The sequence below is a fragment of the Kryptolebias marmoratus genome, linkage group LG21 (assembly GCF_001649575.2).
Source record: "Kryptolebias marmoratus isolate JLee-2015 linkage group LG21, ASM164957v2, whole genome shotgun sequence".
Taxonomy (NCBI): domain Eukaryota; kingdom Metazoa; phylum Chordata; class Actinopteri; order Cyprinodontiformes; family Rivulidae; genus Kryptolebias; species Kryptolebias marmoratus.
The window spans coordinates 7,654,323-7,678,576 of record NC_051450.1 but is presented as its reverse complement, the minus strand read 5'-3'; the positions used below and the strand labels follow the sequence as shown (position 1 = coordinate 7,678,576).

Genomic DNA, 24,254 nt, shown 5'->3' with positions numbered 1-24,254 from the left:
CATTTTTAAACAGTGTTTGAAGCTAAATGTGACAAAATTTAGGCATGAATTTTGAGCACAAGCTCGTTTACAAACGGCGCCCCATACTTTTCACCATTAAACTGTTGACACACAAGAATAATGTCATTACTGTAGCAGTTAAAAAAAATACTTTTTGTTCTTATACAAAATATCTGATGATTTTGTAGTGAACAGTTGTGTTTTCAAACTGTCGACCACACCAGAAGGAACCTGGTGATGATGATGGAATGTTTTTAGACCACCAAGATGTGAAAAAACATGTTAAGATACAAAATTACAGACTGAGGTAATAGTATAAGCTTTTTCAACTGGTATGTTTATTTTTCTTACAAATAGCAAATGAAATAAACTTGTATAGCACCTTTTTAACCTCTCTGGTTCTGTAAAGTGCTTCATAATGCTTCTCATTCCCCCACACAATGGTGTCTATGGAACAGCTTTACACACTACATGCAGTACTTTTATATTCTTACGTATACACTGATAAGCATATCAACCCTGAATTACCTTGAACCGGGGTTCCTTTTAAATTTGAATCGAAGAGTTGTCTAAACTTGCACTTATCAATACACACAAAAAAATAATCTTTTTGTAGAGCCTCAAAGCTCTTAAATGTAGAAAAATTAATAATAGGAAGTTAAACCTTTTGAGACCCAATATTTAAATCTGTCCATTTTACCTTAAATGTATTGTTGAGAGAGCTGAGGTCAATAAAGTTTTGTCCACCATTACTTAAGACATTTAATAGACCCCCTCCATTTTGAATGGTGCTGACTGAAACTTCTGATATGCTTCAAATAAGAGTATAACGCTTCTTAGAAGCTTTTAAGGGCCCAAATATTATGGCTTGTGAGGCAAATAATGATCTGTTGTTGCTGTCAGTCAGCACTCAGCAATGTTATAAGGAGAAGCTTTTATAAATGTGGATGGAAGTACATTGATTTGAACAAATGATACTTTAGTGGCCTGTTATCATGAACTGAACCCCAGAGAAAATATTTCTCATACTCATCAAGATTGTCCTTTTAATAAGTTGCTTTACTTTGCTGTTTTGGCCGTCGACCATGAGTGGAAGTTACAGTAAACTAATTAAACTATTAGGAGACATCATGATAGCACTCTTCAAGGTGGGTGTTTGAATATTTTACCTTAGTGATACAACAGGTCATTAGTGAGTGAATGTTTCTCATTCCAAGGAGTAAAGAACAAGATGTCTGGAACAGACAGAGAGCTGGTGACACAGATATACTCTGAAAATATCAGGAGCACATTGAAATGGACGATGCCAGAACAACCAGAAACAGTCCATCCATTTTCTGTTTAATGTAAGTTTAATGTAGAAAGAGAGGACATGTATCAAGAAAGGAGGGACTGTGGAGTGACTAATTTGGTTTTTAAGAATATTTTGGACTCTGGTTTGACAAGAAGAGGAAGATTTTAATATCATTAATTTTAAAGTATAAATTAAATAAAATATAAAAATAATGAGTTTTTTATGTTTTTCCTTTAGTTAAACACTATCATAAAACACTGCAGTGATCCATTTCTCTGATTTATAACGTTAATGACTTGTTTTTTAGAGTTTTTGTGTCAAGATGACAAAGCCTGGCGATTATGTGGGCGGAGTTACTGCCTTGGTTGGTGACGTAGAAGGAGGCGGGGCCAGCTGTGGCAGACCGCTGCATGACACTGAGAAGGTTACTGTCAAAGTGTTTATCAGGGAAAAAGGGAAGAAGAAGAACGTTTTGTTAACAAAAGTACAGATTTGAAAACATTTGTTTTATTAATTTTTATTGGTCTGGAGTGATGCTGTTGGGAAGTCGAGTCTAACAAGCTTTACAGTGAGGTCACACAGCCTTCAAGGAGTTTGCCATCCGGACAACGGGAGGCTGCTTCTCTAGGTTTGTATTTCAGGTTGTCCTCTTCAAAACATTATGTGGGGGGCCTTAACTTCACAGTCAGTCAGTCATCAGACTCTGGGTTGTAATTTTCACCAGGAGCTAAACTAACCACATCCATCCAACTTTCTTGTCCTTCAGGAAGCTGAAGAAGGACTCGGCTGTTGGAATTTTTGTCATTTTACACAATTAATTACAACAAACTGAACCATTTCACCCCCACACTGTCTGTATTTGGTATTTACAGCCTTGTTGGTGTTCCTGTGTTTGGATCTCCATACCTCACACTTGATCACGGAAAATGCCAAAGAGACCCTAGTCATTTTTTTTAGATTGTTGATTACTAATTTAAAATTAGTGTGTGAATTATTTTAAAATGAGAGACTCTGAAAACAAGCTCCTTTTATGACTTTCTTTTGATTTATGTTAGCTTTAAAACAGTTCATTTTACCTTTAAGTATTTTAATAAAGTAAATAGGAAGGTGGACTTCTGATATAATCCAGAAGATGGCAGCAACGCACCTAAAAGGCCACAGGCTGCAGTTTAAAACACACAGAGGAAGAAGACCAGTCCATGTCCCAGTCTGTGGTCCATGTGTACCACCATGGGGGATCTGAGGGTCCTAGAACTGTACAGCGGGGTAGGAGGGATGCATTTTGCCTTAAAGGGTAGGTACGGATCTTTACAGACCTCCTGTCGGTTCGGTTTCCGGAGCGGACCAGCTCAGACTCTTCGATTATTTTCCCTCAGAGGTCAGAGCTGTGGCTGGGAGGAAACCTCTTTATTTAGAACAAGAGACTGAATATAAAAGCGTTTTAAGTTAGTTAGTTTGTTTATTTTCAGCCGCATTTAATGGCGCTGATGTTGGCTTTCGATTTAGAGCAGGATAAAGGCACATTCCGCAGCTTTTAAAGAACCTGATCGGTTCTAGCTGGAAATCTGAAGTACTGCAGTTTGTCAAACCTGGTCTAAACTATCCAACAGTAACCTTTAGAATCAAAGGAGTCATTTCTGCTTCTTCTCCCACAAAAAGTCTAATGAGTTGTCTCATATTTAGTACAAACTATAATAAATAAAACTATAGTTTGTTCCAGTCTGAAATGAAACAACTATCATAAACTGTTTACATGTGATGATACTTTTACATGAGGAAAGAAAAATGAATACTTGGATTATACCTAATCAGATCAAATTTAAACTATGCATGACTTTTTCCCTGAATTTGTGGAAAATTAATATTGAACCAAAATGAGGCCAGTTTGAGGTAGTGAATTTTCTCCAACAAAGGCAGAGACCTTTTTAAACTTCACATTCATTCATTTTTAAATCAAAGGCAAACCTGGACTTCTAGCTCTTGCTATCAGAAGGACTGGTCAGATGGCCTTATTTATGACTCTTATGAACGTAATTAGTGATATGTGCAGATCCTGGATCTTTTCCTCCCAACTTGCCTTGGATTTTGTAAAAATATTTGATATCCTGGTGAGTTTTTGAGATTAGGATCACACTGTGTGGCTTAAAATTGGATTTATTACGTATCTAACAGGTTAACTAACTTCAAACAGCTCAAGATGATTGGCCCTTTGTGTTATATAAATCTATTACAGATGTTTGATTCACATGTTGCAGAAATTTGAACAGGAAATCTAATAAAAGCAGCCTTTCTAGTGTGGTTTTTAGGATAAATATTTTAAATGTCAATGTCAAAGCTGTAGTGTATGGAGGAACGAAACTGACATAATCAAAAGTAAAAGCAGAAATATATATATATTTTGTTTTGCCTTTTCCTCATACAAGCATTTGTTCTTTTGACATTTCCTCGTCTCCTCTTTTTACTTTACCGTGTGCGTTTCTGCCTCAATATGCAAATCAGGAGGCTGTCTTCTTGGTCCAGCTCCTCTCCTATTGGTCAATGAGGTGGAGAACAGAAAAAATATAAGTTTTGGGATCCGCAGTCATGGCGTTACAAATAAAAGGAAGCGTTGTGAGCAACAACACGTTGTTATCACTGTTAATTCAGTGAGTGGCACAGAGAGGACGGTGGCCGAGGTGAAGAAAAAGTGGTCAGATTTTAGGGTGGAGGCAAAAAAGCGACTAACCGGCCACCGCCAGAGCATGTCAGCTACAGTTGGGGGTAAAGGTGTACCGAACTGACACCATTTAAAGGAGGACGGCCAGTGTCTGCTGAAAACTGATCGAACGCGGCCCTGTGATGGAGCGCGCATGGGTGTGAGCGGTATTAAAGCATGCCTCCTCTGCGCTCTGGGGGTTTGGAAAGGGAAACAATAAATAGTCATCACTGACTGTATTGCTGTCCGCTAAGCTAGCAACTTGCCTTAACTCTTCTGCAGCTGTCTGAGACATCTCTGCTACGAGTTCACTTCATCTGAAATGAGGCATTTTTCTGAAACGGCCGAAAGCGCAGGCATGAACAATCGATCTGCACACGGATCCTACTCCTTCCTGTTTATTGACCAATAGGAGAGGAGCTGGACCAAGAAGACAGCCTGCTCATTTGCATACTGAGGCAGAAATGCATACGGTAAAGTAAAAAGAGGAGCCGAGGAAATGTCAAAAGAACAAACGCTTGTGTAAGGAAAAAGCAAAACAAAACGTAAACATTACTTGACGAAAACGCATGTGTAAGGAAAAGGCAAAAACACAATATACATATTTCTGCTTTTATTTTTGATTATGTCAGTTTCGGTCCTCCATAGTAGTGGGCCGCTGGAGAGGGACCTACGGCAACATACAGCTCGTATGTTGCCCAAGAGCCACAGATTGCAAAGCCCTGTCCTGCACTTAATACAACTTTTTAAAAGAAACTGATGATATTATCCTAAACTGAAAGCAGGTTTGTGTAACCTTTACTTTAATTGTTAAAACACAAATAAATGCTTTTTGGACTTCCAGACCACCTTAAATCAGGTCCAGTTAGAAAACCCACAATACTTAGAGATCAGATCAATCCAGTCTGGATTCTTTAAAACACACGAGACATGTAACATTAGGGGAATAAGGTGTCTCTCTTTCTACAGGACTGTACAGCATTTATTTAATCTCTAAGGGGTAAACTACCAAGTGAGGTTTCCTGTTTTTTCAGTTATGTTGAGCTGAAAGTCGGTATCTTCAGAGTCATCAAGGAGGGTGTGTTTGAGCACGTCGAGGTCACCATGGTAACAGAGGTTTCACTCGTGGCCTGCTCACGAGCAACGATGAGTTAAGAGTTTCAGTTGACTGTCACCCGTTCACCGATTCTGCTCTTAATCCTGTCCCAGACAGAAACGTTCCTACTTCATCAGACGACTGCTCAGTTTTGCAGCAATAACAACAACAACAAAAAATCCAAATAACATGAAGTAAAATATTCCACTGTCGTCTTAGGCCAGGCAGAGCCCCACATTTTAACTGTCAAATTTAATCCAAGTACTCTTTATTTAGGGATATATTCTGATATATTCATGGATTTACTCTCCCATAGAGGCCACTTTTTCCCTTCGTTTCTTTCTTATTGTTGAATCCTGATCTCTGAAGCAAGTGAGGCCTGCAGAGCTTTATTTGTTCTGGTTCTTCTCGGACCTCCTGGATTAGACGTTGATGTGCTCTTGGGGTCATTTTGGTGGGGAGGTTCCTCACTGCTCCATGTTTTCTCCATTTGTGGATAATAGGTTGATTGACTAGATTTCTTGATTCTGCAGGTCTGGAAGTAATCGGGCCAGGTTGTGTCAGTAATCACAGTTCATTAATTCATGATTTTACTTTCTCACATAAGGCCAAGTTGGTTTAGACAGTTTTTTTTCCTTTTAATCATCGTTTAGAAACTGCACTTTGGTTATCTTTGTCTGGTATTAACATTTGTTTAATGATCTGAAACATTTACGTGTGACAGAAGGAGAAACAGAGATTATTAACTTTGTTTTTCTTCCCTCCTCCCCTGCAGAAAGTGATGTACCTGCCCAGGTAGTGGCCGCCATCGACATAAATACCACAGCCAATCAAATCTACAAGCACAATTTCCCAGACACCCCTGTATGGAACAAGACCATTGAGGTTGGTTACAAACTCAGAGCAAAAGCATGATTCCTTCAGTTAAAGAAGTGTCAATTTATGTGATTTAAAAAAAACATTTCCTTTTGGAAGTGAACCATTTATTTACCTTTTGGTTCTTCTATTTGCACCGTAGATTAAGTTGCATGAGAATGAGAACATGTGCACAAAAATGTTATTAAAGTTTGTTCATATTTTCTCCAGTCCCAAATCTAGAAAAGAATTGGGACAGAATGAAAAGTATGGTAATAAAAATATGAATTAAGAAACAAACAAAACAAACCCACTTCCTCTTCTGTTGACATACATTCACTCTTTATCTCATTGCCGGCACTTTGAGCCTAAAACATTTCAAATTTACATCCGGTCAACTGTATTTAGTTTGTTAATCTACATTTCTGCATTTTACACACATTGCTGAAAAGGTTAAAACATGGGGCTGCAGTAGCTCGGTCAGTGCCGCAGTCTTGTAATCCTGAGGCCGCAGGTTCGAGCTCAGGTTGCGTCAGGAAGGGCATCCGGCGTAAAACAATTCATGCGAGTTCGCTCGCTGTGGCAACCCCTGAAGAAGGGAGCAGCTGAAAGAACGACTGTAAAGGTTAAAACACTGGCACCAAGCAGTTAATCACTTTTTGTGGTGTTTATTGGGTTTAAGCTCTCTGACAGTTGACAAAATGGAATTTTTCTTACTAATTTTTTTATTTTTCAAAGTCAGTGTTTTCTAGTTGCTCTTTTTGTACCACATGATGTATATTACCACAAATTGATCTGTAATATTGAATGCTAATGAGACGTATTATAAGTTTAATCAGTTTGCTGTGAAATAAAGTCAACGTATAAATCGCCAACCTGTCCCACCTTCTTGATTTGAAGTTGCAGATTTGAAATATCATTATGATTGTATTTATTAAGACAAGCAAGTTAGACGTTGCTTTTTGGCATTCATAACCTCCCCCAGCTGTCAGAAGGAGATAGATGACCTTTGACCCTTTATGTTGTTGGACTGTTTCCAGATCCCACACTGCCTCTGTAGATTAAATGTAGTTTGCTAAGTGAGGCATCAGCACCTCTGTGTTGCTTTACTGGAATAAAGTAATGAATGGATAAATGACAAGCTAAACAAACATCATTTTATCCTTTTTTATTCAGGGCATAACATTAGATGACTTCAATAAGTTATCTGTTGATATGATAATGATGAGCCCTCCTTGCCAGCCTTTTACCAGGTAAGTCCTTTTTTGGGTTTGTTTTGTAAACAATGAGGAAAAGGAGAACTGATGTGACGTGAAGCTCATTTTATGTATTTAATGGGGTTAATAACTTTTCCACAACTACTCTGCCCGAGGCTTTAATTTCACTAGATGCTGAAAAAGCATTTGACAGAGTGGAGTGGGATTAAAATAAATTCTCATGGGTAAGACTACTATAAGCAGCTGTCAGAACAAATGACACAAACTAAATATTTCTGCAAGGCAGGGATGCCCCTTAGGTCCTCTTTTATTTGCCATTATAGTGAAGCCTCTGATAGTTGCTTTAGTCTCATTTTAATAACTGAGGCATAACCAGAAATGGTGTGGAGCTGAGGGTAGCTCTGTATGCTGATGACCTTCTGTTACTCCTGTCACACTTCATCCCTGCTGCCTTTTCAGTCCTAAATGCAGCCAGTAAAATTCCTGAATATAAACCTATCGTATTTTCCAGACTGTAAGGCACACTTAAAAGCCTTCAATTTTATCAAAAAACAACAGTGAGCCTTATATATGTAATAAGCAGTAATGTTTTAGTGCAACTTTCGTTAAACTACAAAGCTGCACCACTTGCAGCATCAAGGCTCAGTTATAGTTGCAGGGCTCCACGCACGGACCTGAGCGAGCGGTGGAGGCGTTTATACTTGACGCTGACGTCGGTGCATTATCCTGAGTTTTGACCCGTTTGATTATCTTTGTGATCTCTCATAGAGGCATCATATAAATGCTGATCCAGGTGAACCAGCTCCGCTAGAGCACCAAAATCGTCCATTTTGAATGGAGCGCGGCGAGCGTGATCCGCGCAAAGTTACAAAAGTTGGGAGGTGCACGACGATGCGCCTTATAGTCCGGTGCGCTTTATATATGACAAAAATTCAAAAATGGACCATTTATTGACAGTGCGCCCTATAGTACGGAAAATACGGTAGTCTTGTCAATCTTTTTTTTTTTTGCTCGAAAATGTTTGATACAACCACATTTTTCTCTACTTTTAAAAGTTTCTAACCATAAGATGGATGCTGATGATTTTTTTTTTTTAGCAATTTACAAGGAAAGTGTTCTGCATTTAATGAGCATTGTCTAGTTTAAAAAAAAAACCTGGCAAAAGTGTTTTGGCTCAACAAAACAGTCAGTCTTCTGTATAGAAAGGAAAAAATATTTCAGTCTTTTTGTGAACTGGAGTAGCTCAGGTGAGAGCGCAGAACCTCAAACTTTCTGCTTGTCAGCCTTCCAATCTTGGTCAAAGAGGAGGTGAGTTTGACGCTTGAGTTCTGACTTCCTGTGCTTTCAGAATCCAGTTTAAAATTTTACTCTTAGTTTTAAAGATTTTGCACCATCTTACCTCTTTTTTTTTTTTTTTTTTTTTTTTTTTTGTCCTGGTATGGCATTTCAGGCATGCCATTTAGAGAAGATGGCTGCCTACGTGTCCCAGAACAGATTTGCTCTACAAAAAGGACATCTCAAGATGAAATCCTAATTGCGTTGATTTACTTTTTCGAATCAAGACTGAATCTGAATCTAGCAGCAGAGTAGGCAGGCCACATTGTTGTAAAAGCAACCTGTTTGTTGGACCTTCAATCATCAGGACAGTTTGTGAATTGGTGCATCTTACCTCTCTGAATGTTTTGCACCTTTCCACTCCAACCCGAGCTCTGAGCTCCACAAATCAGTTCCCTTTGGATGTTCCCAGATCCAGACTCAGAACCAGAGGGAACAGCAGAACCTTTTTCAGTGGGAGGGGCCCTGATCTGTGGAACAGCTGGCCTTTGGAAGTCAGAGCTGCTCAGCCTGTTGACCATTTGAAATCCATGCTTTAAAACTCATTCGTTTTCCCTGTTTCAGTTCTACTTGAACAGAATATTTATTATTTCATTGTACAAATTCAATTGATGTATTGATTTAGTTTTGACTTTAGTTCTAGTTCATGAAGTTTGAATGTTTTTATTGAAGTCTTTATTGCTGATTTGTTGATCTTGTACCCTTGACTTGAAAGACAATAGCTGCTTTGTCTATTTTCTTTAACAGTTTTGCTTAATTGTGTTCTTAAATATAATCAAAATGTTCCCCAAAACTTTAAAAGACTTGAATTATTTGCCTTCCCTGGACTTATGTCCCTGTCTTATATCTGCTTTTTATAAATTTATGCATTAAACAATATGATGGCATTCACCTTTTCTGTTTGCAGGTTGGGGCTTCAGGGTGACGTCGCTGACCCCCGGACCAAGAGCTTCCTCTACATCCTGGATCTTCTACCGAGGTATTAACACATTTGGGATAAATTTAATTATCCGCACACTGGTCTGGAAAACAAACATTTTTTAAGCATAATAATTTTTTTAGACAATAATTAATATTAATGTGGCTGACATCTTATTTCTTTTTTTAACTTGAGTTAATTTCTCACCACAGCAGTGATGAGTTTATGTACAGCAGCCATCATCTTCTTGTTTGTGCTATACACTGATGAGTTGTGCTCGCTGGTTATTTATCGGACCAAGTTCTGATCATCCCAGCACGACTTCTGCCATTGACCTGTTTTATCTTTTGTCTGTCCAGGCTTCACAAACTGCCCCGCTTCATCCTGCTGGAGAATGTGAAAGGATTTGAGAGTTCCTCTGCCAGGTAACAAGCAGCACCAACATGATGGAAACATGGAAAAATCTGTCTTGGAGAATGTGTTGTTAAGGACAGTGTGGAGAACTGGTGAATGCCCGTACTGTACAGTCACCAGATATGGCTGGCTTGTTCTTGTTTTTTTTTTGTTCTTCTTTTGGGGTGGTGGTGGGGGGGGTGGGTTTGTTGAAAAAAAAAACAAAAAACATTGTATGAATTTGTAAACCACTTTGCACACGGTAACATTTTATATTTTGACAAAATCAGAATATACTCTCCAATTTTTTACATTGAAACCTTTGACAGATGTGCATGAACGCAGTCACTAGTGTCCCAGTCTCCTTGCGTATCTTTTCTTTTTTCCGAATTTCTAGATAAACTGTATTTTGTCTGTAGTTTGTAACTCAGTTACTCTAAGTTTGCCATTATTTGTCACCAAGTTAACCAACTTAGTGACTTTTGTCCTTACTTTTGGGGGCTTTGTGCCCCTGGTGCTTTAACTTTGGGGACTCTGTTTTCTCAGCCCTGGTTCACTGTTGAACACATCTCCACGCAATGTCCTGTTCCTGCCAACCAACAGGAAGTAGCTCTAACATCCTGAGACAATGTCCAATGTGAGCCAAGCTTCTCATAACTTCTCGTAACTACTAGGGCCTCTAATAGTTGGTTCATCTTTTTTTTTCTTATTTTGATTCTTTTATTCAGTTTATTTGTGGGGTTTAGTGTAGCAGTATGTTTTTGGGGGAGGGGGAGTATAAAATATAATCCAGTTCAGATCAGTTTGACAATGACCGTTGACTGGCTATACTATTCAGACTTTTTAATGAGTAAACAGAACAGTTAGTTTCAAATTAGGTGTACCTAATAAGTGTGCGTAACATGACAGCATTTGATTTCAGAGTTAACTTTCTTAAACTTATATTTGTGTACAATAGGGACCGTTTGGTACAAACACTGATGGATTGTGGCTACAGTTTCCAGGAGTTCATGGTCTCACCAACAAGTGTAAGAAACTCTATTCTAAGGATTTTATGAGGTAGCGTTAAAGTTAGGTGATATCTCATAAATTTAAAATATTTAAAGGTACTCATAGTGTTATTATATTTCCTATCTAGGTTGGGATTCCAAATTCAAGGCTGCGTTATTTCCTGCTGGCTAAGATTTCAGCCGAAAGCTCAAGCTTTCGGGCGAAATCAAAGGTAAGGTTTGACCGTGTTCTGGTATGTATGGATCAAGTCTCACAGTGTCAACATGCAGCTCTATTTCAGAGCTACAAATGTTTTTCTTTTTTTTTTTATAGGCTGATGGTTAAAACATGTCAGTTTAAATTAAAATTTGCAACATAAAGTATGGAAAAGGTTTCATTTGAATACTTGCTTCATCTTATAATTGCCTTAAACTACTTATTGCTTAAATTTATTAATAATCCGAACACAGGGCTAAGTCCAGAAGCAACTATTTAGTCATTGCTGTTGACCTTTGACCTCCATTTAAAGCTTTCTGTAGTTTATCACAAGATTTAAGCTGTTCTCATAATGGCTATGTAGCTCCATGTTCACCTGTTTTTGTGAAACCAATGTTTAGTCAGGGATTTATGGTAAATGGTAAGTACTTATATAGTATCTTACAACACAATCTGCCCTCATTTACCCATCCACACAGCACTACGTCTCTACAAAGCTAATCTGTATAAATTTAGCCACTAATCAGTGCCTTAAAATCCATTCATACACCAATGGGGCACGTCAGAGGCACTGAGGGGTTCAGTGTCTTGCTCAGGGTTACTTCGACATGTAACTGCTGCCAGGAATCGAACCACCAACTCTCTCATTGGAGGATGACTGCTCTAACTTCTGAGCCACAGCCACCCTAATTTATAATTTATGGCTCCTCTGTGACATTTTGTGACAAATCTTTGATCCAAACTTCAGTTGATATTAATTCTATATGTGTGGAAATTCATTTAACTAGATTAAACCCACACAGTGGATTGGAGTGTATTCTTCTTTAAAACGGTCTTCATTGTGTCATTAACATGGTTCTTAGTTATGTACAGTGGTAACTCAAAACAACTTGATGGATTTATTAACCTATGCTAATTCGTATGGTGATATAATTTCCACTTTTAGCTTTTGGCACATCTCATCTGAATTTAGACACCCGCATAGAGTCAGAAAATAGCAAACAAACAAAAAAATTGTATGTTTTACACTAGGAAACCTTTGGTTTTTAATATATCACAATATAAAGATGATACACAAAAACAATCAAAAATCTTGACAATTTGTTGTAACTTTTTGTTCATAAATATAAAAATGTAAGTCTCTAGGGAAAAAAATATCCACATCTGTAACACCTTAAAACTTATAACATTGGAATTAAGGGTTTCTATCTGGGAATGTACATTGGTGTCATAGTGAAGTTCTTTAGACTTTGAAGAAAATAATAATAATAATAAAAAATCCTCTAAAATATTCTATTTTGTTATTTAGGTATTTAATAAATAGAAATAATTTTGGGAATCCTAACTGACCTAAAACAGGAAGGGTTTAGTCTGATTTAATGTCAGGTAATGAGAAAAAAAAGATATATATTGTTTTCACTTAGTTATAAAACATTTATTTATTTTTACTGTAGGTTTCCAGTGCTGCCACATGTCCTGCTAAGAGTGATGTCCCCTCAGACTTGAGTCCCACCTGTCCAAGTCCTGGACAGCCAGTTGACAAAACGCCCGGTGGTCACTTGTTTAAACTTGAGACAGCAGTGGAAGTTCAGAGGAAGATATCTCAGAACCATGACCTGTCTGTCAGACAAATACAAGACTTTCTGGAACCCCTGACAGAAGAAAACATGCAGCACCATCTCCTTGCTCCTAAAACACTGTTGCGATATGGTCTTATTTTGGACATTGTCCAGCCCAAATGCAGGAGATCTGTCTGCTTTACCAAAGGGTGAGTTCAAGTACCATCTAACTCATTTTAAATTTTTAAATTTTTTTTATTTAAATGATTTTTGATGCAGCTCTCCCCCAAAATGCCAACGGTCTGTCATGTTGCTCTCTACTGTCCTCTACAGTGAAGGTTTTAAACATACATTTCTGTTTGCTTTTCTCCTCCTCATCATCAGTAAATATGATGCCAGGGCTTTTATCGGACACTCTGATAGACACGTGCAGCATTTAGGCTGCAGCAGGAAAAACAATCTTTCTGAATAGATGTTTGTTCTCACAGCAACCAGCATCGGTGCAGTTTGAACTAGGGCTGTGCAGTTCATTGAATTTTTAGTTTCAGTTTACATTTTTGACTCAACACAATCACAAACAAACAGGATAATGATTATGATTTTAAATATATTACCATGTTTCAGTTTGCGGACGTGCTCATGTCTTATTTCTGACAAAGATGGAAGACAAGCAAGCCCCACAGAACAGTCAGTATGTAAACCACATGTGTAAGTTTTGTTGGTAAATGACCGACAAGGAACGCACGTGGAAATATGTGATGACCAGACAGTCATTCAGACCAAACAGAGAAAAAATGTTCCTCAGTTTACCAAACATTTCCACGTCAGGAGAAGCCAGAAAGAGTTTATTGAAGGCTTTGCAGCTGGTTGTGTAGAATCAGATTTTCTGCTGGAAGAAAAACAATAGCTGCTCCTGTTAAATGTTTCCAAAATGCAATTATATCTCAGTTAAAGTCTGTTCACTTTGTGGTGAAGCAGCTGAACTTCAGAGGCAGCTGTAAAATCAAAAACACAACCCATCAGAGGCAATGAGAGACTACAGCTTCATCATAGTCATCTTCATTGTTTTCCTTCTCATCTGTCAGTCAAATAGGACAGTTCGAATACAATAGTTTTACCATATATTTACTATAATAAAGTTCAAATCTAGAGTGAATTTCAGTTTCATATGTGAAGAAAATGAAGAACTGTTTCTTTACTCTGAGGTGAAACAAACATGAGGAATTTTATTTTACAAAACGACTAGACGGTTTTTAATTATTATTGACTCGCATGGAAGTTTTTAAGCACTTTTTACTAAATCATCGACTGTTCTGTTGAACTGAAACACTTTTGCTGTGTTTTTTGTTGAAATTTGTCATGTTTTAATAGAGTTTTGGACATTTTTAGCTGTTATTGAAATTTTATTATTATCCACCATATATTTTATTTACATATATGACACTTGCAAGTGAAAAATATGTTACATCATAAAACAAAATGTAGTTAAGAAAAAAGTAATTTAAAAAAAACAAAAAACAGATTTCATAGAGCCCTACAATACACTATGTTGCTTATTTTTTAGTTTATCTTGTATCCTGCACTCCACATTTGAATCAATGCTTATTTTAAGTGAAAGGTCAACATTAAGGTATCAAAAAAAAGTTCACCTTCAAGGCAAGTCACTGTTCTTTGAGTGCAAAAAATACAACATTTTTAAACTTGATCAATAATCATTTTCCCCAAATTACCCCAAATAATTGTGAACATTATTTTTCCTTAATGGAGCAGCCCAAGTTTATACATGTGTGCAATATCATTACGCCCTGTTGTTTAAACATAGACTTTTAATACAGAAAGACAAAAACACCTAATGACTGAACAGTGGTATAGTTCACTTGTGGTTTTGTGTTTCATTCACAGCTATGGAAGGTATGTGGAAGGAACTGGCTCTGTGCTGCAGTGCTGCACGGAAACTGAGGTAGGTCCGTCACTCCAGGGACCAGTGAGACCTAAAGACCCAGTGCTAATGTGTCCTTGGAGTCTTCTAATGATTACCTATTTTCAATAATCCAGTTGTATTTTGGCTTCATTACATGATAAATTTCGACAAAAACACAAGTGGTGTGGGTTACTGTCAACTTTTTGAAATGGTCTTAAATGTTAAAGTCTCATTGTTCTCAGCAAACCTCTTTTCAGTCTTTTTTTTTTTGTTTTTTTGCTCCCATAGCAGATCTGTTTTAATTTTTGGTCCGTTTCACTGCAACATCTTTAAATAAGTACTTCTTATTTGTACGGATCAGAAACTTACAAGAGTCATGCCCTGCAAGGGAATGGAAGATAAGATCAGTGTAAGTCAATCATGATGAGGAGTATTTTTTAAATTTTTTTATTAACATCGAGCAGATTGGAAAAACACTAAATTCAAAAAAATTGTATGAAAAACCACATTTTACAAATTGCTGGATATAATGTATTTAAATTCTCAATGAAGTCTTCATGAATTGTCGTAAAAAGCTGTCATCCATCCATCCATCCATCTATCCATCCATCCATCCATCCATCCATCCATCCATCCATCCATCCATCCATCCATCCATCCATCCATCCATCCATCGTGTCATATAACAGGCTGCTTTTTCTGATTATAAGACCAGGGAGTGATTGAATGATTTGTTTTAATTTGTAAAAGTTTTAAATTAGAAGGTGGCCTCTTTTTCTCACCACGGTATAACTTCAGACTTGACTGAAAGAAGTGTATTTTTGTCTTCTTTTAAGCTTTTGTAGTAGTGCTTCAAATTGTCTTCTGGTGAAACCTGGACGAAATATCAAACAGTTAATTTAATCTCTTCCTGCAGTTTTTTATTTTGACCGATGTAATCAAATAGTAAGAGGAAATTAGAGTGGTTCAGAGTACACCTTGTCTCTGACTCAGCCTCTGAATGTGATGCACCAAATTCTTCTTCTCTTTGTGTGCTCTGCAGATTGAGAGTGTGTTTACAGGTCTGGACCGGTTGTCAGAAAAGGACAAACTTGAACAGCTGTTGAAATTAAAGCTCCGGTATTTTACCCCCAGGGAAGTAGCCAACCTCATGGGCTTCCCTCCGCGTTTCTGTAAGTCAAAAAGTTAAATTACTTAGATTTTAGGTATATTTTTGAAATGACCTGCTTGTGTCAAAATGTTGACTGCCACCCATTAAAGGATAAATGTCTAAACATAGTATAGTATTAGAATCCCTTCATTATGAACTTTAAGAGAAAAAAGGCAAATAAAACTGTGTTGATCCCACAGTCTAGCCTCTATAACTAAATGCTGATAAAGCTGTCTCTGCATTAAAAGGTTGTGAACTTTTAAACAGTAAATCCTGATTACAGTCCTCTCATTCCCATCAGAAGACTTGCAGATTATTGGTTTGTGTAACTCCTTCATAAATAATCACAAGTAAATACAACAAAAGAAACAAACCACTGATTGAGCTTTAACTTTCAGACATTAGTAAGTGTGGTTACTAATATATTAACTTAAGTTCCAGTCTTAAAGTTCACAACAAGCTTTCAAATATATAGAATTGGAATAATAAGAATCGTGGTTCAGCTGTTATGTTTATTTGACTCATTTTTTTCTTTGGTCCCTACAGCTTTTCCAAAGAACATCTCAACAATTCAGCAGTACAAAGTTTTAGGAAACAGCCTTAATGTTGTTGTGGTGGCCCGACTTCTCCAGCTGCTGCTCTCTGAACGTTTTGGACGTTCTGAAGGAGGAGAACAATTATCTGTTTCTGAAGATCCTCTCAGCGGGTGCCGTCTGCCCACAGCCTGTTGTTGAAGATGTGGATATTTATTGCAGATTTTTATTCTTCAAATTTGGGGTAAAAATCCCAAATATGATTTATTTTTTTCTTAATGTTGGTAAATGTATCTTTTATTGGCCAAAAATGAGATCTTTTGTACTTAGTGGATTATGATTTAGTCATTTATTCTTAGTAATTTTTGTGCAGACAACCTGTTAGTTTTATGTTTATAATTCCAACCAGATACTAAACCACATATTAGGAACGTGAAGGTTTGCTGCTTTTTCGTTCTGCATAATTATTTCAACTTTTATTTTATTTATAGCTCTGATCCCACACTAATCTTTAATTACTTGGTTATTTTTTAAAAAAGTATGCAAGTATCGGCCATCACCTCTGCACGGACGACATGAAGCTAAATGCCACAAAAGCAGCTGATCCTCCCTCCTTATCCAAGAGATGATCACAACCGAAGGGGATGATTTTCAGGAAAGCTACAAATACCTTGGGATCCTCCAGGAGATTAGCAACCTGCAAAAAAGTTTGCTTCAACTTCTGAAGGCGGGTCTTTACTCTGTCTAAGAACAAAGCCCAACTCGCTATCAGATACCTCGCTGCTTCAATGGGTCAGTTTTATACTTATTATTGCACATGATGCTCAGTTTGCTGTTGTAACAGAGGTTTATTAGTATTTAATTCTGTTCAGTTAAATAGAAGCTGTTAAATAGTTTCGAGTTGCACTCAGTGCTCTGAAGTACCTACCAGATGGTAATGGAGAGACAGAGCCATCAGGATTTTGTCAGCTCTCCTAAAGCAGCAAGTCTTCAAAGTGTCCTCCAGGAGGTGGGTGTGAGTCCAGTGATTTTTTTTTTTTACCTCTGACAAGGGGGTTTTGTTGGCTGTCTGTTAGCAAGATTATTCTGCGATCATATAATGTAGGGTTGCCAAACTGCACAGCTGGACACCTCATGGGTCAAAGATGATCCTTGTTGATTTCAAAGTCATGGTGTCAAGGTCACCAATAATCCCTTGGTTGTTTTTTGTAAGTTTGTCTGTTAGCAAGATTACTTAAAAACTAATAAACAGTTTTATTTTTCAAGTCTGTAGTTGTCAAAGTTTATGTGATAAATAATAAAGATTTCCAGTGTTTATTGAATGTTTATGAATCACAGTAACTTCTTTTAAACTGTAAAAAAAACAGTTGGATAATTTGTGTAAGTGTTACTTCTTTCAATATGTGGCACATTGTCAACTTTACCGGAGAGTATTCTCCGCTCTAAAGTTACAAGTTACACAGTAAATGTCCTCTGTGCGCAGCTTCACATCATCTCTGTACCGGAATCAGCTAAATATGGGCAGAATATTCACTAAAAAATGTTTAAAAGAAAGTTTTACTGTTGAGCTAATAGACACAGGGGTTGCTCTAAAATCACCAGTTTTCAAACTATAAAAGCGCTTTTGTGCGTCAATTTGAAAATTTATAATATTTAAAGGCACAAAAATGTGACAAGTTATTCTGATAACAAATAGAAGACTTGCTTTTGGCCCTATATTTAAGAACATTTAGATTTTAAATAAGTAAACTGGATCTATTTTCATGTTCACTCTTTTAAGACAGAATGTACTTTTTATCACTGATATATATTTTTTTAAAAAGGTCATTTTTTTGTATAGAACTGTTCTTTTCATGCATTTACACTTATGCACATATACATATACACAGATAAGTAAAATGTCATGAACTCTTATCTTAAGTTAAACAATCTGATAGATTTTCTGACTATACAGATTTTATTCCGTCGAAGAGGTGGTAAAAATGTCTCATTTTAGTTGTGAAGATTGCAGAGCTCTGCTTTAGGTTTTTACATGATTTCTTTTTGAGTGACGGAGCACTTCGTTGTAATACCGTCTGGTTTATGTGTGAAAAAATGAAAGCAGTCAGCAGGTGTCATTCACCAGTCTCAAGACCTCTGTAAATGTTTACCTGAACACAAACCCTGAGATAATAAAGTCACACAACACAAGGCAGTGGGAATAAAAACAGATTAGTTTATGACAAAAAAAAGAATACTTTTATGAAATGGGTAATGATTTAGCTCTGTAAAGCTATAGAATTAATTGTGTGCTGGCTGATAAATATGTTTGTGAACTACAGGCGCCTTGGCCAAATGCATGAATAAATGACTGTTTATTTAAGGGGATTTTAATGTTTTTACTATCGTAGGAGGAACTGCAGAATATTATACTAAACTTTTCATTAGAAAAGTTCAGCCATCCCACCAGCTTTATTCAAGCTTTATTCAAGAAAAACTTCAGGTTAATAATAATAATATCAAGGGCTGGTATTCTTCCTGGAGAGCTGTATTTACAGTGTAAAGATTCAGCTCAATAAATATGAGTATGAATGAATGAATGAAAGGCTATATTGTCATTGTGCAAAGTACAACAAATTATTTGCTTTTCTGCCCTGGAGTGAACAAACGAACTATCTAATATACACAACTTACACTTTACAATACCTAAGTAATAATATGAAGATGGCCAGAACACACACATTTACACACACACACACACACACTGTCATATATAGAGGAAATGAAAATAAGTATGCGTGTGCCCATATACATACATGAGTCAATTTTCCAATCAGTCCGATCATAAAGCAAGCTGTTAAAGAAAGTGGCACAGATGTTCCATTATTGCACACTTAAACCTGCTGTACAGTTGTTTTCTTTTTGCACATGATGCCCACTTTTCTGTTGTAACAGAGGTTCATTGGTGTTTATTCCAGGTGTTCAGTTCAGAGGTGGCTCTCAAACTGTGAGTGCTTCACCAGTTGCTGAAATTCAGGTTCAAAATAATACATTTATATTGGTAATTCAATATTAGGCATGGAAATACTTAAAAAAAAACAACCTTGCATCAGAGGTGTGTTTCGGAAGACCGCACACTTTGACTTTCACCGCTGTTTGAAACAAAACCAAAGTGTGAGCACCATGTCTGATTACCAAGTACTGGATTCAGCTCTCTGGCCAGCACTTTGACAAACTAAACAGCACCAAATATCAAATGTCCAGTGTTAGCATTGCTTGCACCGACCCAACATCATCATCGTTAGGCCACTTTTAGTACCGTGCCACCATTTGTTGGCCAGCCAAGATGTTTTTCACCCGACTGCTTTGCATTTAGTCTTACTTTATTGTTTAGTTCCTGCTAGGGATCAAGGATCAAGGAAAATGTTTTCATTCACATCACATGGGTGCATGGGGTGAAATGAAACTTTGAACTTAGGTCCCAGTTCTAAGCCCAACAACAAACAGTAATAATATGATATAATAAATAGTAGAATAGCAGCATTGAAATAAGCAGCAAAACAGCCCAACCAGAGTTCAACAACCTAGCAGCATCAAGGCAGAAGCTGCTAATGCACAACGTTGAAGATTTGAGACAAACACGTTTCCTGTTCCTAACAGAATGATAGTTCGTACTTTAAAATGTGTAGAGGAGCCAACTTTAGCCAAATATCAAGGAGCCTTACTCTGAAACTCAGTGCAGCTTTCGTTGTGGCCGTACAACAAATAATAGGATGTTTCCTCTTCATCAACTTTAGAGAAGTGCTCTGAGCAACACCAGCAGCTTCACATCATATTTGTGACCTGTGCTGTGAAAGCGAATCACAATAAGGAAGTTTTCAATGTTGAATTATTATTTTCAAATTCTCCAGTTTGTTGAAATTGTGTGATTCATCAACTGGCAACAAGCTAGTTTTGCTTATGAGAGTGCCAATTTGAAAACAATTTTTATTGATCTAGAATGTTGACATCAGGAAATCCAGCCCTATATTTAAAATGGGGAATACAATGGGATTTCCCAGTCCTACGGCACAAAAATGGTCAATTTCAAAGGAAATGATAAGGTTTATAAGACAAAGGATTATTTCTGAAGACATACCTGTTAGAATACTATAATTTAAGGGTAGATTAGGAGGATTATATGCTATTTTTGTTACTTGGAGTGCTAGATGAATCATGGATTCTTTTTATGCAAATGTCAATTATGGCAAAAATCAGTCATGTTTTTGGCACTGCAGCCTGTACTCATTCTGACTAATTTTGCCAGGATGGGTCACATATTACAGCTTTGAAATGGTGCATATTATCATTTCTGAAACACTAATGTTGATGCTAATAGAAACATTTCTATAATTCTATTAGACCATCACAGTCTAGAAAAAATAAGTCATAACCTGAGGTCAATTTTCTAGTGGAGTCAAAAAAAAAAACAACATTTCTGCCCACAACTTGGAGTAGACAAAAACTTTTACTGTTTAAATAACCCAGAAGAAATGTTCTGAAGTATGCAAAATAATGATGTACACGTTCTGATGATCTGCTTGCACTGTGTGATTATAAGACCTGGTCTGGATGAATGAATGAATGAATGAATGAATGAATGAATGAATAAATAAATAAATAAATAAATAAATAAATAAATAAATAAATAAATAAATAAATAAAACATTTCTGATCTCCTCAGTTTGGCAGACTGGATATGAGAAAATATTTGTTTTATTTATATAAAGTATGTTTGATAACTCTTGACTGATTTAGCACCATAATTACATCATTATAACTATAATTTTTGTATAAATGAACATCTCTGATTTATTTGCCGAACCTACAGTTACTGTATGAATAATATTGAATTATAATTTATAATTTATGTGTAGTGATAACGCACTGCTTACACATGCACAGCAGTTCAGAAAGTCCCATTAAGCAGATTACTCATCTCCAAGAATCATGTGAGAGGCATTCTCTCTCAATAATAAACCATGGTTAAAACCTAGTAAACCACCGTAAACCCCAGTTATCCTGCTTCAGTAAATTAAGGTGCTCTTTATAGTTTGGTTTGCTGGGTCAAAGTCTTAGGAGTGAGCATCTGAGTGCAGCAGGACGTGAAGCTCTGGTGTTCGGAGCGTTTCAGGTGGTCTCTATGGCTGGGTCCCCGAAGTTATTATGGTGGCTTTTCTTCGTAGTTCTCTTCCTTTCCGGGCGGCAGGGAGAGATGAAGGACAATAAACAACTAACACAGTGAGTTTCAACTGTTCATGAGATATTAATGCCAATCGAAAGTGTTGTTGCATTCATATCATGTACACATAGTTAGATGAACAGAAATCTGCTTGAGGAAACTTGTTGATTGTTGATTATTTAACTCTGAAGGCCTCGTATGATGTCAGACAATGGTCACCTTGTCTTCACAACTGGGAACAATAAAGACATCCGCTTCCAGCCTTCAGAATCAGGTCGAGTTAAAGTGGGGGACGAAGACCTCACTCAACTTCTGAGTCAGGTAAGCTGGAAAAAAACTCTCATCACTAAAAGTATGTTTTAATACAATGACTGCTTTATAAGATCAGTGACATTAACATCTCTAATAGTAAGAGAGAGTCAGTTTAATTGTTAGCAAGATAAATAAGTCAGTGCAGATGTCATTGCATGTGGAAATCACATGAGAGAGCATAAAATTTAAGGCCTAGCATTTGTTAAGGGAATGCACATCACCCACTGCCTTTCATACAGGTAAACTAAGATAAGATACTGCTGGAAAATGACATTTGGAATTAGGAGACCTAGAAAATGGCATGATTCACAATCTCTATTGATCTCACATGATCAGTTATCACTCAGAGTATATGTTGTGAATGACTTTTAGCTACTATCATGCAAAGTATTAGATAAATATCTGTAAAATCTGCTTTGTTGTAAACATTTTTGTGTTCTGAGGTCAGCTGGTTGCGGCAGCCAGCGCTTTAAACAGATCTCACACAATAAATTAGCGCTCAGAGTATAAGTTGGGGATCACTCTTAGCTTCTGCCACACCACATTATAGAGCCATATCTGTAAAACTGGCTAAATTATAGTCATTTTGTGTTTGCTGAGATTGGTTTGCTGTAGAGGCCATCTTGAATCGGGTTGACTCCAATAGTTTGTAGATTTACTAACATTAGAGAGTTTCAATAAGTAAAACATAAACAAGCAAAAACGTTTTCACTCTTCTTTTGGAATTGGAGACTTGTTTTGCACATTTTCCATGTGAATTCTGAACAAAAAACACACAAACTTCATATGTGGAAAATCATGTTTTCACTAGTAAAACGTCTTTTGCACATTTTTAACATGTAAAAAACATGGTAAATTTGTGGGTTTCTTTTTAAAGGGTCATCCTTTAAACCTCAAAAACATGTTAAAGTTGGTGGAAAGTGATTGCATCCAGATAGTGCGAAATATTTCTGTGAACTCCCTCAGTGCGCATTAAAACCATCTTCACTGAGCTGTAGACCTGTCTAAATCATCCCTGAAGGTGGTCTGGACCCATCTTGTCCACTTAAGTTTGGTAGTCTGTATGCAGTTCATCTTGATCGTGATATGACCCCAGACAAGCAGCAGAGTTATTACCTGAATATCTTGGGGTAAAAGTATAAATAATGTTGCTCAACTGCATGCTGATTAAAGATAATAATCCCTGATAATATTCTGAACATGTGACTTTTTTTGTTTGGATTTTTTTTTTAGCTAAAGGTTTCATTAAATTCTTTACCTTTTTTTTTTTTTTTTTTTAATAAAATGGTCTGTTTTGTTAAGATTTTATTAAACAAAACGGATTGGAGGATGTTGTATCAGAGATTTTGTCTTTAGTGTGTTTGTTCTGATTGTTTTTGGACCCACTGTGGTCACTGAAAGCCATAACATACTGTGTCAATCAAAAGTCAACAGCCTGAGCGGTGCTAGGTTGCATATATTCACCTAAATAAACACAGCTGTTATATTGACAGCTGTGTAAAACAGGTGTGTTTCCCTGTGGTGGATTTTTACAGGTTCAAATCTTCAGTCTTTGCTTTGACATTGAGCTCTGTGAAGTCACTAACCACTGTATACACGCCTTTATGTCTCTTATATTGCAGCTGTTAGGTAATTAAGCTCATCAAGAGTAAACTACAAAAATGTGACTCAAATGGCTCTGAACTGTGTTAGTGTACAAATAATAATGATGTTCAGACGTCTGAATGTTTAGTCATTATTACAGAAACATCAGCAGACCTGCAGGTGTCCTGTTTGTGGGTTACTTACAGCCCTGTGTGTGACATGACTGTGTGTGTATCTGCATACAGCGCTGGTAATTGACAACCAATCTCAAAAACGTGTTTGGGGACACAAGTTACCACCAAGTGTGAACAGTGGTGTCAGAGCTGACCACCTGCTGTCAAATCAGCTAAAAAAAATTAGCAGCAAGTCTGAACAGCCCCAGTGTGCCAACCATGGATGGAAAATGTCTCCGTACACCATGTTGTTGTAATGCAACCGCATGTAGATGGAACACAATCTTAACATCTGTCCTTAAACTGAAGCCAAAGACTGAGTTAGACCAACTTTTCGTTGTGTTGAATCTTGTATTTTCCTTTTTACATTTACATACATACAGACTGTATTTACATTTATTTATGTATGTATTTAATGCGTGTATATAAACATGCATTTCTGCCCTGGCCAGGGCACTGTCAATGAAGAGATTTTACATCTGTAAAGTTTTATTTCCTGTTTAAAGATCCTAAAAAACATACTTTTACATTAACCATTACAGTAATACCAAAGTAAATTATCTAATACTCTAAACAAGCTTGAGAAGATATCATTCTGTTACCATCTTGTTATGTCGTATCAGCTTTTAACTTTTTAATTTATCAAGGGAGAAAAATTACGATGTACTGTAAGGAAAAGAAAGTGAGACGAGAAGAAGAAATAAAACAAAAAGGGAATAGAAAAATGTGTGCAAATATTCTAGATATATGTTGATTGTTTAATAAAAGTTACAGACATTTTACTGTCATTACTTGTGTAATTTATCAGGTTT

The 24,254-nt window shown here is 36.8% G+C and overlaps 2 protein-coding genes across 4 annotated transcripts in view; both read left to right on the top strand.

Annotated features, from left to right (window-relative positions):
• Positions 1–1,704: 1,704 nt before the first annotated feature.
• Positions 1,705–17,495, top strand: trdmt1 (tRNA aspartic acid methyltransferase 1). 3 transcript variants are annotated; one of them, XM_017414037.3, is made up of 12 exons: positions 2,453–2,588; positions 5,861–5,970; positions 7,117–7,193; positions 9,400–9,471; positions 9,771–9,836; positions 10,763–10,832; positions 10,943–11,026; positions 12,465–12,778; positions 14,472–14,529; positions 15,533–15,662; positions 16,187–16,417; positions 16,713–17,495. In XM_017414037.3, exons 1-11 carry the CDS (start codon positions 2,513–2,515, stop codon positions 16,372–16,374), a joined length of 1,245 nt encoding a protein of 414 aa, XP_017269526.1. In that variant the 5' UTR covers positions 2,453–2,512; the 3' UTR covers positions 16,375–16,417; positions 16,713–17,495. The 3 variants fall into 3 exon arrangements, with proteins under 3 accessions (XP_017269527.1, XP_017269526.1, XP_017269525.1); XM_017414038.3 differs by lacking the exon at positions 2,453–2,588 and adding an exon at positions 1,705–1,922 and having other exon boundaries at positions 16,187–17,495; XM_017414036.3 differs by having other exon boundaries at positions 16,187–17,495.
• Positions 17,496–21,262: 3,767 nt separating this feature from the next.
• The window catches only part of cubn (cubilin (intrinsic factor-cobalamin receptor)), a 63,448-nt gene continuing 60,456 nt past the window's right edge, over positions 21,263–24,254 (top strand). Inside the window, exons 1-2 of the mRNA XM_017414114.3 lie at positions 21,263–21,432; positions 21,565–21,694. Of these exons, the coding sequence (XP_017269603.1) occupies positions 21,335–21,432; positions 21,565–21,694 (228 nt within the window). The 5' untranslated portion in view covers positions 21,263–21,334. The remainder of the gene's footprint in view (positions 21,433–21,564; positions 21,695–24,254) is intronic.